At 51.5% G+C, this 14,328-nt stretch overlaps 1 protein-coding gene across 1 annotated transcript in view; it reads right to left on the reverse strand.

Annotated features, from left to right (window-relative positions):
• TNS2 (tensin 2) overlaps positions 1 to 14,328 on the reverse strand; it is a 99,558-nt gene that overhangs the window by 12,798 nt on the left and 72,432 nt on the right. Inside the window, exons 16-21 of the mRNA XM_056867365.1 lie at positions 13,684 to 13,749; positions 10,538 to 10,654; positions 6,318 to 7,592; positions 4,487 to 4,628; positions 1,309 to 2,204; positions 44 to 136 (exon numbers count right to left, since the gene is read on the reverse strand). Coding sequence (XP_056723343.1) covers positions 44 to 136; positions 1,309 to 2,204; positions 4,487 to 4,628; positions 6,318 to 7,592; positions 10,538 to 10,654; positions 13,684 to 13,749 — 2,589 coding nt within the window. The remainder of the gene's footprint in view (positions 1 to 43; positions 137 to 1,308; positions 2,205 to 4,486; positions 4,629 to 6,317; positions 7,593 to 10,537; positions 10,655 to 13,683; positions 13,750 to 14,328) is intronic.

Below are 14,328 nucleotides of genomic sequence, written 5' to 3' on the forward strand. Positions count from 1 at the left end.
AAATCCCAGCCAAACCAGGCAATAAAACACTTGGGAACTGTACCTTGGTCCCGGGACAAATGAGGCTTGTACCAGAACTTGGATGTGTCTTGGACAAATTTGACGTTCCCCTGGTTCTCTTGCTGTGGCTGGCTCTCTGGAAGGAAGCAAAAAACAACAACAGAATAAGTTAGTTTTCTCTCCGGAGTCAGGCAAGCAGAAGGTACTGAGTGTCTCAAAAGGGAAGATCATTCTAATAATAGCTCAGTTCTCACATCGTGCAAAAACTATACGTTTATTTAAACTATGGCTGGTTTATGAAACCAGGATCCAGGTTGCAGATGAACATTCAGAGCCTTGTTTCATGATCTTTGCTGTTTTCCGTCCTAACAGTTCAGCTGTTTCCTGCCTCATTTCAATCTCATATAACATACAAACAAAAGAAAAGCCCTGCTGGATCAGACCGGGGCGCATCAAGTCCAGAAGTCTGTTCCCACAGTGGCCAACCAGGGGCCTCTAGGAAGCCCACAAACAAGACTGCAGCAGCACTGTCCTGCCTGTGTTCCCCAGCACCTAATATATCCGGCATGCTCCTCTGACACTGGAGAGAATAGGTATGCATCATGACTAGCAGCCATTTGGACTAGTGGCCATGAATACCCCTTTCCTCCATGAACATGTCCACTCCCCTCTTAAAGCCATCGCCACATCCTGGGGCAGGGAGTTCCACAATTTAACTATGCATTGAGTGAAAAAATACTTCCTTTTATCTGTTTTGAATCTCTCACCTTTCAGCTTCAGCAGATGACCCCGTTCTAGTATTATGGGAGAGGGTCTCCTGTCATTTAGCCTCATTTCAACCCAGAACTGGCAACCTACCAGGGTTGCCAGCTCCGGGTTGGGAAACACCTGGAGATTTTGGGGGTGAAGCCTGAGGAGGGTGGGGTTTGGGGAGGGGACTTCGGGTATAATGCCACGGAGTCCACCTTCCAAAGCAGCTACTCAGCAAAAAGAAAGGTTTTTATTTTTGTTTTTAAAAGGGAACCGTGAAGTGAAAACCCTCTCCCCTTCACTTTATTGAACACATGAACACATGAAGCTGCCTTCTACTGAATCAGACCATCAAGGTCCATCAAAATCAGTCTTGTCTACTCAGACCGGCAGCAACTCTCCAGGGTCTCAGGCGGAGGTCTTTCACATCACCTCCTTGCCTAGTCCCTTTCACTGGCGATGCCGGGGATTGAACCTGGGACCTTCTGCACGCCAAGCAGATGCTCTACCACTGAGCCATGGCGCCTCCCCAAAAAGCCGGTCTCTAAAGCCAGTTACCTGATGCAGAGGTAACGCTGTCAGGTACGCCAGGCGCAAAGGTGACATGATGAGCAGAGCCGGGGCTGCGACCGGGCGGCGAAGTCCTCTCCCAGTTCCTGGCCGCCAGCGTGTGATGCTTCTCAGGCAGGGGAGGTTGCGGCGGTTCGCAGGGGTGATCCCTGCCGGAGGGGCTACTCTCCGCCCCTGTGTAGTAGGCCGTCGCGATGGGGAAGGCTGGGGTCGGAGAGCCCTGCGTGTCGGTCAACCCGCAGCCGAGGGCTGGCGGCTGGATGCTGACCGAGCAGGGCCCCAGAGAAGGGGTGCTGTTGGGGCAACGGGGAAGGGTGCCCATCTCAGGCCCGGTTCTCTCGTTGTGTGGGCGGCCGTTATAGGCCACGGGGCTCTGCGGTGACGCCGGCGCGCTGGACACCGTTCGGCAGCTAGGAGGGGGCTGGCCGTGGCAGGGAACCACCGGGCTGCCCCTCTGGGCCACAGGTCTCTCCACGACAGGGCCCGCTTGGTGCCCTAGCTTGTCTTCCCCTGACCGCTCGCGGGAGGTTGCCGCCGGGGGAGTGCCGAACGTTTCCGACCCGTTTTGGTGCGGCTGGGCCTCTTGCGGGATGCCGTGTTTCGGCGAGGGGGTGGCGTGTGGCGGGCTGGACGGGAGGTGAACCCGGTAGCCCGGTTGCGGCGACTGGAGGCCTAGCCTCAGGGAGGTCCCGTTAGCTTGGGGCTTGAAGGCGGGGAGGTGGGTGAACGTCTGCATCGGTGGCGGAGTCTGCGTGGGGCTGCTAGGGGAGGCCGTTTTCTCCGGGCCTCTTTTCCAGCCGGGGGGAGCCAGCTCTTCCGGGCTGGACTGAGGCGTGGCTTCAGGTGGGTTGGCGACTGTGTTGCCGGGCTTGCGTGCTCCAGGGCTGCAAAGTAACAGGCGTACGAATGAGTAAATTTTGAGAACTGTGCCCGGCATTCACAGAAAAAACACACCCCCATGCTAGAGTTGCCACGTGCCCACTGGGGGCACGAAATCTCCCACCCCTATCAGTCCTTGCCAGCCGACACTCTAGTGGCTCCCGGAAGAAAGAAATCATTTTTCAGACCACTCTAGGCCATCTCTTAGATGCTAGCCCTGACAGCATATTCCTATAACACACCCAAAACTCCCACGAAGAGAAGAAGAGTGGGTTCTTTAGATGCCCACTTTCTCTACCACTTAAGGCAGAATGAAACCGGCTTAAAATCACCTTCCCTTCCTCTCCCCACAATAGACACCCTGTGAGGTAGGTGGGGCTGAGAGAGCTCTAGGAGAGCCGTGACTAGCCCAAGGTCACCCAGCCGGCTTCATGTGTAGGAGTGGGGAAACCAACCCGGTTCACCAGATTAGCCTCCACTGCTCATGTGTAGGGGTGGGGAATTAAATTTGGTTCTCCAGATCAGAGTCCACTGCTCCAAACCACTGCTCTTAACCACTACACCACGCTGGCTGTACATTGCAGTGGAAGGTCAGTGGAGAGCATGGTTGCCAACTCCAGGCTTGGGAAATTCTGGGAGATCTGGGGGTAGAGCCTGAGGAGGGCAGGGTTCGGGGAGGGACCTTAGCAGGGTATAAGGATATACAGTCCACCCTGCAAAGCAGCCATATTCTCCAGGGGAGCCAATCTCTGTAATCTGGAGATCAGTTGTAATTCTGGGAAATCTCCAGTCCCCACCTGGAGGTTGGCAACCTTTGTAAGGTGTGCGCAGGACTGCTTTTCTTTCAGGGAACCTTTGTGTGGCATAACTGATCTTCTCGCTTGAGAAGCCCCGTTAAGCTTCAAAGGAAGCACAGGATTCTCTGGAACGCAGTTCGGAAACCGCTGCTCAACAACCGCAGCAAATGCCCTAAAGTTGACTTTGAGGATGGTGCCGAGTTGTTTTCTGTTGCTCCAGAAGGTCGGACCAGAACCAAAGGGTTGCAATTAAATCAAAAGAGTTTCCGGTTAAACATTAGGAAGAATTTGCTAACAGTTGGAGCGGTTCCTCAGTGGAACAGGCTTCCTCGGGAGGTGGTGAGCTCTCCTTCCCTGGAGGTTTTTAAAAAGAGGCTAGATGGCCATCTGTCAGCAATCCTGATTCTGTGACCTTAGGCAGATGATGAAGAGCCGAATGGCAAAGAGTGGTAAGCTGCAGTACTGCAGTCCAAGCTCTGCTGACGACCTGAGTTCGATCCCGACGGAAGTTGGGTTCAGGTAGCCAGCTCAAGGTTGACTCAGCCTTCCATCCTTCTGAGGTCGGTAAAATGAGTACCCGGCTTGCTGGGGGTAAAGGGAAGATAACTGGGGAAGGCACGGGCAAACCACCCCGTAAAACAAAGTCTGCCTAGTAAACGTCAGGATGTGACGTCACCCCTTGGGTCAGGAATGACCCAGTGCTTGCACAGGGGACCTTTACCTTTACAGCAGATGATGAGAGGGAGGACACCTTGGGCTTCACGGAAGAGGAGGGACCCGAACCTGGCCCTCCCAGACCCTAGTCTGATATGCTAACCACTAGACTACAGTGTCTCATTTGGGCACCGCGATTTAAGAAAGATGTAGACAAGCTAGAACGTGTCCAGAGGAAGGCAACAAAGATGTTGAGGGGTCTGGAGACCAAGTCCTATGAGGAAAGGTTGAAGGAACTGGGTATGTTTAGCCTGGAGAGGAGAAGACTGAGAGGGGATATGATAACCATCTCCAAGTACTTGAAGGGCTGTCACATAGAGGAGGGTGCCGAGTTGTTTTCTGTTGCCCCAGAAATCAACGGGTTGAAATTAAATCAAAAGAGTTTCCGTCTAGACATTAGGAAGAATTTTCTAACAGAGCGATTCCTCAGTGGAACAGGCTTCCTCGGGAAGTGGTAAGCTCTCCTTCTCTGGAGGTTTTTAAGAGGTCAGATGGCCATCTATCAGCAATGCTGATTCTATGACCTTAAGCAGATCATGAGCGGGTGTGCACCTTGGCCATCTTCTGGGCATAGAGTAGGGGTCACTGGGGTGTGGGGGGGAGGTAGTTGTGAATTTCCTGCATTGTGCAGGGGGTTGGACTAGATGATCCTGGTGGTCCCTTCCAAGTCTATGATTCTATGAAAATAGATACACAGATTTTTTTTGTGTGTTTTAAAAAAAAGAGCGGCCTTAGACAGGAGAAGCTCAAAGCCGCTTGCTGTACAGCACACTCACCTGTCATTGTTGAATACTGGGCTGCTGGTGTGCATGGGCGGGCCAGACACATCTGCGCAGGTAGCTCGTCCCTCCTGCAGGTGCTGCAGAAGGGGGCCGGGAGCCTCTTGCCAGGGCACGGCCTCTCTGCACTCTTGCAGCTCTGTGGAAAGCACATTTTCAAATTCGAGATAAAACAGGTCTCTGAAAACGCGGGCAAAATGCGGGGAAAGGCATGGGGAGAGCAAGGCGACCTCTGACGGTTGGGAACAGCATGCACAATCAACACAAAGACCCGAAGTTGTCGGAGGGGTGACGGCGAGTGAAACAGCCATGCATAAAAGACCGAAGCCTGAAGTTTCTCCAGAACTTTCCCCAACACACTTTCAAGCCTTTCACACATACATACACCCCAAACAGAGTTGTGTTCTGGATTCCTTTCTAGTATGATTGTTCAGCACCCTGCTGAGCATGAAACCACTGGGAAAAGGATCCCATGGTAATTTATTCCTCTTCCTTGCCTGGGAAACCTCCACTCACCAATCTGGAAATCTAAAGCCCTCCCTGCTGGTCATAAGAACATAAGAAAGGCCATGCTGGATCAGACCAAGTCCCGCAGTCTGTTCCCACAGTGGCCAACCAGGTGCCTCTAGGAAGCCCACAAAACAAGACGACTGCAGCAGCACCATCCTGCCTGTGTTTCACGGCACCTAATATAATAGGCATGCTCCTCTGATCCTGGAGAGGATAGGTATGTATCATGAATAGGAGAGAATAGGTATGCGTTTTTACTAGTAGTCATGAATACCCCTCTCCTCCACGAACATGTCAACTCCCCTCTTAAAGCCTTCCAAGTTGGCAGCCATCTCCACATCTTGGGGCAGGGAGTTCCACAATTATGTGTTGTGTGAAAAAATACTTCCTTTGATCTGTTTTGAATCTCTCACCCTCCAGCTTCAGATGACCCCGCGTTCCAGTATTACGAGAGAAGGAGAAAAGCTTCTCCCTGTCCACTCTCTCCACACCATGCATAATTCTACAGACCTCTATCATGTCTCCCCTTAACTGCAGGGTTGCCAGGTCCCTCTTTGCCATCGGTGGGAGGTTTTTGGGGTGGAGCCTGAGGAGGGTGGGGTTTGGAGAGGGGGGAGGACTTCAATGCCATAGAGTCCAATAGCCAAAGCAGCCATTTTTCTCCAGGGGAACTGATCTCTGTCGGCTGGAGATCAGTTGTAATAGCAGGAGATCTCCAGCTACTACCTGGACATTGGCAATCCTAGTTTTGGGGCACTTGTTTTATTTGAAATTTGAAAATGCAGACGAAATGCGGGGAAACGCAGGGGGAGTGCGAGGCGACCCCGACGGTCCGAAACTCTTGACTATCACTAAATTTAGAACGTTTTTTTCTGGTGTTTAATTTGAGCCTCCGTGCTGTATATTTTTTTTATAGCTGTGACTACTTTCAGCACAGGTTTTCTTTTAGGGTTGCAGCTTGCTAACTATGGCTCATAAACGAACGACATTTAGTTATTCCACTACCGAAAAAGAACGTATTCTTAAGATGCTGCCTGAAACTAAACCCAACGGGAAAACTCCAACGGCGGACTTTTCCAAAATTTGGAAAGTCACGAAAAGGAAGGCGAGATGTGAATTCCATGCAACCTCATTTACAAGCGGAAATTCTTCCCCGGGGTTTGAAAAAATCTTGACTATCAGTAGATTTAGAACGTTTTTTTTTCTGGTGTTTAATCTGAGCCTTCGTGATGTATATTTTTTATAACTCCCTGGAGGTTGGCAACCCTACTTAACCGCCTTCTTTCCAAGCGAAACAGCCCCAAGCATTTTGACGTACCACGTGGCCTTTCTGGATGTCCTGGCAGAAGGTACCCTTCGCCGCTCTCCAGGGGCTCATACCCATGCTTCCTGGCCGCTGGATACATCGGGCTGGTTGGCGAAATGGAACCTGAGTGGGGAGACCCTGAGTACCCCGAGGCATAAAGGGAAACGCAGGCCTTGGGCGGGGCTCTGCCATAGGTGTACGGCGCGACCGGAGGATAAGCGGGACCGTAGCGGTGATAGGCAAACGGTTCTGCGGTCTCTTCCATGGCCTTTGCCCTCTGGTGGGTGGGGTAACCGTGGCTGAGGTGCGGCGCCACCACTTTGGGCTCAAAGTTAAAAGCCTGGTGTTGCCCGCGGGGCAAGTGGTGGTGCCCGTAGGCAGCTGGCATAAGGAGAGGCACGGGCTGACCGCCCCGATGAAGGGGGTGGTGGAGGAGGGACGGCCTCGGGTTTTCCACCCCCCACAGTTCTGCCTCCCGGTCTAGGCGCAGGCCGTAGAAAGAAGCCGTGGGCACCCGCGCCTCTTCGCGGGCAGCCTCTTGGCAATCCTGGCAAGGGCATATGAAAGTGGGCGGGTCCTCCAAGATCATGAGCTCCTCGTGGTCCCGCCGGCCAGGACTGTGAGGGGGCAGCGGTTCGTGGCCGAAGGGGTACGAGTGGGGTTGTATGCCCTCAGACAGCGAGCGGTACACCCTCTGCTTCTCTTCGTACCCCTCAGGGGGCAGGTGGGAGTGCCCGCCGTTGTAGATCGGCGGTCGCCGCTCCAAAGTGCCGTCTGGCCTGTAATAGGCCACGGGGTGAGCCCTCTCGGGGCTGTGGGAGCGGTATCCGAGGCGACAGGAACAGTGGCGGGCCAGGCCCGGGCGCTGAGTTTGGTAGGAGAAGTGGGGTCCGGGGGGACCGACGTCGGGCAGCTCGTCTTCCAAAATGGCCGTCTCCCTCTCCTTGGGGGCGGCGGCGGAGGGGGGAACGTCATGAGGACCGTCCCCCTCGCACAGCTGCCGGGGCGGAGGCTGGACGCCAAAGCCGCCCAGCAGCCTGTCCAGTTCCTCCTTCTCGGCAAGCGTGGGCTGGAGCCTGGACAGTGGCGTGTGGTCGTCCGCCTTCTCGGTCAGCATGGAGGAGTGCCCCGAGTCGCTGCTGATGGAAAGGAGGCGCCCTCCTTGCTGGGGAGGGGACTCGGGGCTGCTGGGGCTGCCGTTGCTAGAAGAGAAGTCGCTAAGGTCGCATTTCTTCTTGATCCTGGCGTAGAGGCTGCCGTCGAGCGGGCCCCGGGTGTGCGAGACATCTGTCAAGGAGAAGTGGGATGCTGATCAGGGGACAGAGATGGAAGAGGCAAGGCAATGCATAAAATCAGCACTCCCCTCTATCTGCGTGGCCTGGAATCTCCCCAGTGTGCGGCTAGCACACTCAAAGGCTTGCACCTCCGCACTTGAACACCTGCACCAAAGGGTCTCATTCTGCTAGGGTTGCCAGCGCCAGGTTGAGAAATACCTGGAGATTTTTGGGGCAGAGCCTGAGGAGGGCGGGGTTTGGGGAGGGGCTTCAATGCCATAGAATCCAGTTGCCAACGCGGCCATTTTCTGCAGGTGAACCGATCTCTGTTGCCTGGAGATCAGTAGTAATAGCGGGAGATCTCCAGCCACCACCTGGAGGTTGGCAACCCTACATTCCACTGGCTCATGCTTCACTGCAGAGATTCCCAGAGCCACTTAAGTCAGAGGAAAGTTTCAAACTTGGCTCAGTAGAGTGGTAGGAAAGGGTTGTCAACCTCCCGGTGATGCCTAGAGATCTCCTGGAGTTGCAACTGATCTCCAGACCTCAGAGATCCTTTGGAGAACATGGCTCCTGTGAAAGGTGGACATTATACCTCATTGAGGTCTGTCACCTCCCCAAACCCCGCCCTCTCCAGGCTCCACCCCCCAAAATCTCCAGGTATTTCTCAACTTAGAGCTGGCAACCCTAGGCAGGATCCACCCCAGTGCGAGAAGAAGAGTTAATCCACCCCTTCTCTAGTGCCGTAGCCCTGATTCCCATTGTTCCCCAACACACACAACTGCTTCTTCATGGCCCAATAACACATCTGGAGTTTGTCAGAAACGCCAATCAATAATCAATAATCAACACTCTTATCCCCTTTACCCAATCTTATTTAGGGATAGAGAAGACCAGACACAGAGAGATCTGCTGAAGCATTTATTTGGCCATAATAAATGGGAGACAGCTTAGCACATGCATGTGCTTCTAGCTGCTCAAAGCAATGAAGCAGTTCTCGGTCTTTTATAGCCCTTCAGAGGCTCAGCCCTACAGATGCCCGAACGCCAGCCCTCTTGGCTTCTCCTGATTGGTTTCACCAAGTTACTGTCTCTCTTGGCCGCCCTACAATCCATAAATGGTCAAGGAACGGCAGTATCAGCCGCAGTTTGGCCTCAATCGCGGTTTGACGATCATGCTGAGCGTCTATTCAGGCTTCGTGCAGCAGAGGGCGACGGTCGATTGCCTTTGGCAAAGGCCGGATAAGCATTTCCTTCCAAGAGGCCATTTCCTTCCATGCATCCAACTCGCCAATTCCCCCATCCCAAACATTTAGTACAAAACTGGGGTCCAAAAATCACCGTCTCCCCCCTGCTGCCAACATCTGCTTTTGCTGGAAAGGAGGAACGGGCTTTATCCCGTCCTGCTATCATTTTTCTGATGTCTGACGTGGCTGCACCACAGCTATTAAACTGCCGTTTGACTACTCCCTCTGGTATTTTATTTATTGTAGTTCTTAACAAGTTTACTTTAGGTGGACATTAGGAGGAAACTGTAATCAGGACAGGCTGAACAAAAGCCAGCTGTTGGGAATTTACAGCTCTCAGGAGCGACTGTGGTCAGACCTCTGTGCTTGTGGGAGGGGGGCATTCCCATCCAGGCCCGGTGAGGGAGGGGGGGTGCCTTCAAAATACCAAACTTCATTAAAAGCAACAAAAGGGAGAAGGTATTTCGGCTCTGCCCTCGTATAAACAATTGTGCAACACTCTCCCTTGCGCCTTCTGCCTGGCTGCCAAGTGTTTTGAATTTTTGGTGCCAGCTGAAAACATTTCTCCAGATCATTTTTCATTCCCTCTCCCCGAAATATCTGCTGGACTGTTGCTTTTTTTAAACATGGTGATTATTATTTTTAAATGTGGACTGCACAATTACTGACTTTTTGCCCAGGAATTTAAGCTGTTTTGTTAGTAGGGTTGCCCACCTCCAGGTACTAGCTGGAGATCTCCCGCTATTACAACTGATCTCCAGCCGATAGAGATCAGTTCCCATGGAGAAAACAGCTGCTTTGGCAACTGGACTCTATGACATTGAAGTCCCTCCCCTCCCCAAACCCTGCCCTCCTCAGGCTCCACCCCAAAAACCTCCCACCGGTGGTGAAGAGGGACCTGGCAACCCTATTTGTTACACAGATAAGGGCCGAGCTGGACATGATGCCGCAACATCTGTGGAGGTGCGGCTGTTTCTGCACTTGATAAGGTGCGGGGATGACGATGACAGAAGAGCATCTCAGCTAGGGTTGCCAGCCTCTGGAAATCTGACGGCGGATGGAGATCTCCTGCTATTACAACTGATCTCCAGGTAGGGTTGCTGCCAGGTGGGGTGGTTTTGGCGGGCAATTGCCCACTGCTCTACCCAGCCGCTCCGGAGCGGCAATTGTGCGCGCGCTTGGCCATGCATTTTAAAGACCTCGCAAATGGGAAACCAGTACATTGTTGAACAGGTGGATTCAGGCCCAGCAGCACCTTAGAGGCCAACACGTGGTAGCGTTATAAGGTGCGCATGGCCAAGCGCACACACGATCTAGGAAAAGTGGAAGGCAGCCGGAAAAGAGGAAGACCCAACATGGATCGACTCAATAAAGGAAGCCACGGCCCTCAATTTGCAACACCTGAGCAAGGCTGTTAAGGATAGGACGTTTTGGAGGACACTGATTCATAAGGTCGCCATGTGTCATAAGTGACTTGATGCCACTTAACACACACACACACACACACACACACACACACGCTTCCACTGCAAAATGTCTAACAGGGCTACCTAGAGCCACACAAGGCTTATCTTTGTAGCCTTCAGGGCTCAGCTTGGAAGGTGAGATTCTCAGGATGTTCAGTTGCGGATCCCAAACCAAATTCTACCCCACCCCCAAGAATATGCACAGCCTTGAAGAAATGCCTTGTGTGGGGCAAGGCTTTCATGTACCTTCCAGGCTGTCTTCGTGGTGCAAGTTGAAGTGCTCGTAGGAGTCCCACCTCACGATAGGGTCAGAGATGTTGTAATCTATCGTAGTCGCGGCATTGTTCCTATAGGTCTCCCGGCCTATGGTAAGAGATAGGAAAGGCAAGAGAAGAAGAAGAAGAGTTGGTTTTTATACGCCGACTTTCTCTACCACTTAAGGATGAATCAAACTGGCTTACAATCATCTTCCCCTCCCCACAACAGACACCCTGTGCGGTAGGTGGGGCTGAGAGAGCTCTAAGAGAGCTGAGACTAGCCCGGTCACCCAGCTAGCTTCATGTGGAGGAGCGGGAATCAAACTGTTCCAAACCACCGCTCTTAACCACTACACCACGCTGGAACTAGGGCTGCCAAGCCTGCAGTGGGGGTGTGAGATTCCCTACCCCAGGTCCTGCTCGGAGGGGCAGCAGCGTAAGTTCTCATCCAAAGTTACAAAGCGTAGCTCTAGGAATGGTGGGAAACGGCATGGTTTTACCATAAAGTTTTCAGCGATTCTTAAGAGCTACCCATTATCGCTTCCGAGGTTGCTCTAGGAATTGCTGGAAACTCTATGGTTTTACCATCGAAATCTCCCAAATACTGGACTTCGAGGAAAAAAGTCCCTTTGCCCCTGAGCAAGATTTTCACAAAACGTAAGGGGCTTTTCATAATATTTGTTTGTTTATTCTTTAGACTTATATCCTGCTCTTCCCGGATATATCTTCATTCTGCAGGAATAAACCTTCCAGTCTGGAATCAGCTTGAAGTTTGCCATCCTTCTTAAGGGTTTTCATTTTCTGGTTCTGTCTTCTCCCCTGCTCCCGCCTCCCTCCAACCTGGACCTGACCATAACTCGAAATGGAAGCCTAGATAGCATGTTAGCAAATGCCTCCCTAATTTCCCTTTCTGAATTGCTTGCAGGCCCAAAGAAGGATGTCTATTCGTCTGCAGTACAAGGAGAAAGATTGCTCTTGGAAATCTATAGGACTAAAAAAATGCACGGGTGCTTTCGAATGACACTTTTTCTGTAAGGCAGGTCCACATAGGCCTTTTATGCATGGCTATTTCCCTTGCGGTCACCCCTCTGAAGACTTGGGGTCTTTGTTTGGATTATGCGTGCCGTTTCTGACCGGCAGAGTTCACCTCACTCCCCGCCCCCCGCCCGCGTTTCCCCGTGTTTTGAGGGACCTGTTTTATCTCGAATGTGAAAACGCAGGCAAAGCGCAGCGGGAAAGCGAGGCGACCCCTGACAGTCGGAAACGGCGTGCATAATCAAAACAACGACCCGAAGTCGTCTCAGGGGTCTGCCATGTGTAAAAGACCATAATTATCCAATTCATCAAGCCTAAAACATTTCACCAGCCATCAGTGAGAGCCCGTGCAGTGTGGCACTCAGAGTCCCGGACAGGGGCTGAGGAGATCCAAGTTCAGATCTCCGCCTAGCTTCCTGGGTGACCATGCCCATCCTCCAGATAACTCAGGCTGGCCTATATGTTGCCTCACAACAACACTGTGAAGTAAATTAGGCTGAGTTTGTGTGGCTGGCACAAGATCCCCCAGTGAGCTTCGTCTCACAGATCCTAGTCTACACGCTAAGCACTACAACACACAGGTTCTCTGATCTACCTCATGGAGTTACGTCGAGGGTAAAATGAGGGAGGGAGGAACCACATAAGAAAAGCCATGCTGGATCAGACCAAGGCCCATCGAGTCCAGCCGTCTGTTCCCACAGGGGCCAACCAGGGGCCTCTAGGAAGCCCACAAACAAGATGACTGCAGCAGCATTGTCCTGCTTGTGTTCCATGGCACCTAATATAATAGGCATGCTCCTCTGATCCTGGAGAGAATAGGTATGCATCTTGACTAGTATTCATTTTGACTGATAGCCATGGATAGCCCTCTCCTCCATGAACATGTCCACTCCCCTCTTAAAGCCTTCCAAGTTGGCAGCCATCACCACATCCTGGGGCAGGGAGTTCCACAATTTACACCAACCCTGAGCTCCTTTGAGGAAGAGCAAGGTAAAAGTTTAAGGTGCTGCCCAGCCACCGATGATTTTTGCAGTCCCAAATGGGCGGATTTATGAAGATCTGGTTGGACCAAAAGATACAGCTGAGGGGGCTGTATTTAGCTTCAATCAACAGAAATATGATAGGTCTGATGTGGATCTCATATTAAGACGTCAAGAATCTAAATACATCCACATGTTTGATATTTTGTATCCTAAAGGACTGAATACCTCGATGGATTTAGCATGCTATTTGTAACATAATATATGTAACAGCTGTCTCTTTAATTGATTTCAGTTTTTCTGTAATGTAAAATGTAACTGTCTCTTTAATGGTTGATTCTTACATGTGACTGCACCATTTAAAATTAAGGGCAGTATCTTTGGTAAATTGCCAACGCAGAGAACACTAATAACAGTGTGAGTATGATGCTCTATCTTCTCTCTATTTTCTCCCTTGCTTAAGCCAATTGCTAGCATATTCATGTTAATTATTATTTGTTAATTAGTATTATGCACTAATTTATGATATAGTGGTCCCTGAAGAAGGCGTTAATCGCCGAAACAGAAAGATCACCGGGCTTCTGTTGAGAACAACTGCACTACTGAATTGCTACTCTCAAGAAGCATATCTGTGGAAGAAAGGGAGGTTGGCACCCCCTTTCATGGACTTACCTATAATACTGTTATTTGTTTGTAACAAGGCATAGTCCTCTCTTCGGCGTTACTTTTAAGGCAATAATTAACAACACATGTTTTTGCCTACATACTATCAGTGGTGGATATGTTATTAAATACCACTACTTTATAATCATTGTGTCTACCTTTGTGAAGTGCTGTTTCTAGTTTGCTGAGCATCCTACAGCACGCTAATCTTTGTTTACCACACTACCTGGAGGTTGGCAACCCCACCTGTAGGCCATGTCACAAGAGAAGTAAAGACAGCACAATACGCAGCACATTTACTTCTGTCTCCCCTCCTGAAATCTACAATGGAAAGCAGGGAATCTGTACCACACTGGAATGCGCTTGTCACCCATGCTCTAGATCAACAGACATCAAGGAGGCATCTGTGGGACGCATGAGATTGCATCTACTGCCACCCCTCCACCCATTCACCCACCTTTCAGTTTCTCTGGGCTGGAAGAGAAAACAAACTCCACACTCGCTTCGAAAGGGAAACGTTCATCTGGAGAGGGAAAACAGAGAGGTGAAGAGTACAGCGTTTCCCTGCCTCACAGGTCACATTCAGCCAAATACTTCGGTTTGGTTTGAAAAACGCTTCGAAAGAAATAATCAGCTCTGGTGGGCTCGGGCCTACTGCTTTAATCCATGCCAGATGGCAGCTGCTCAAATAGTGAGGAGAAAGGCACTCTGTGCATGCTCAGTACAATAACATGTCCACACGCCCCACTTGCAAGAAGGAAAGGGCCCACCTGAGTCCGGGGAAGCACAAAACTCCTCTTGAACGTCCTTGTGTTGTTGCCCAACAAGCGCAAGAGTTTTATCACGTGCAAAGAGGCTCAAATGCCCCAGGACTCTAGCACAGGGGTGCCGAACTCATCCATTACGAGGGCCAGATATGACATAAATGTCGCTTGGTCGGGCAGGGCCAGATCGAGAATGGGGGGTGTCTGCCTCGGCTGGGGTGGTGGCTGCCTCGGCTGGCGAGCCCTCAGCCGGTTCACCAGCCCAGATCGAAGAGTGGGGGTGGCAGCCTTGGTTGGCTCGTGGACCGGATAAGAGCTCTCAAGGGGCCGGATCTGGC

This window comes from Euleptes europaea, chromosome 1 (assembly GCF_029931775.1).
Source record: "Euleptes europaea isolate rEulEur1 chromosome 1, rEulEur1.hap1, whole genome shotgun sequence".
In the NCBI taxonomy this organism is placed as follows: domain Eukaryota; kingdom Metazoa; phylum Chordata; class Lepidosauria; order Squamata; family Sphaerodactylidae; genus Euleptes; species Euleptes europaea.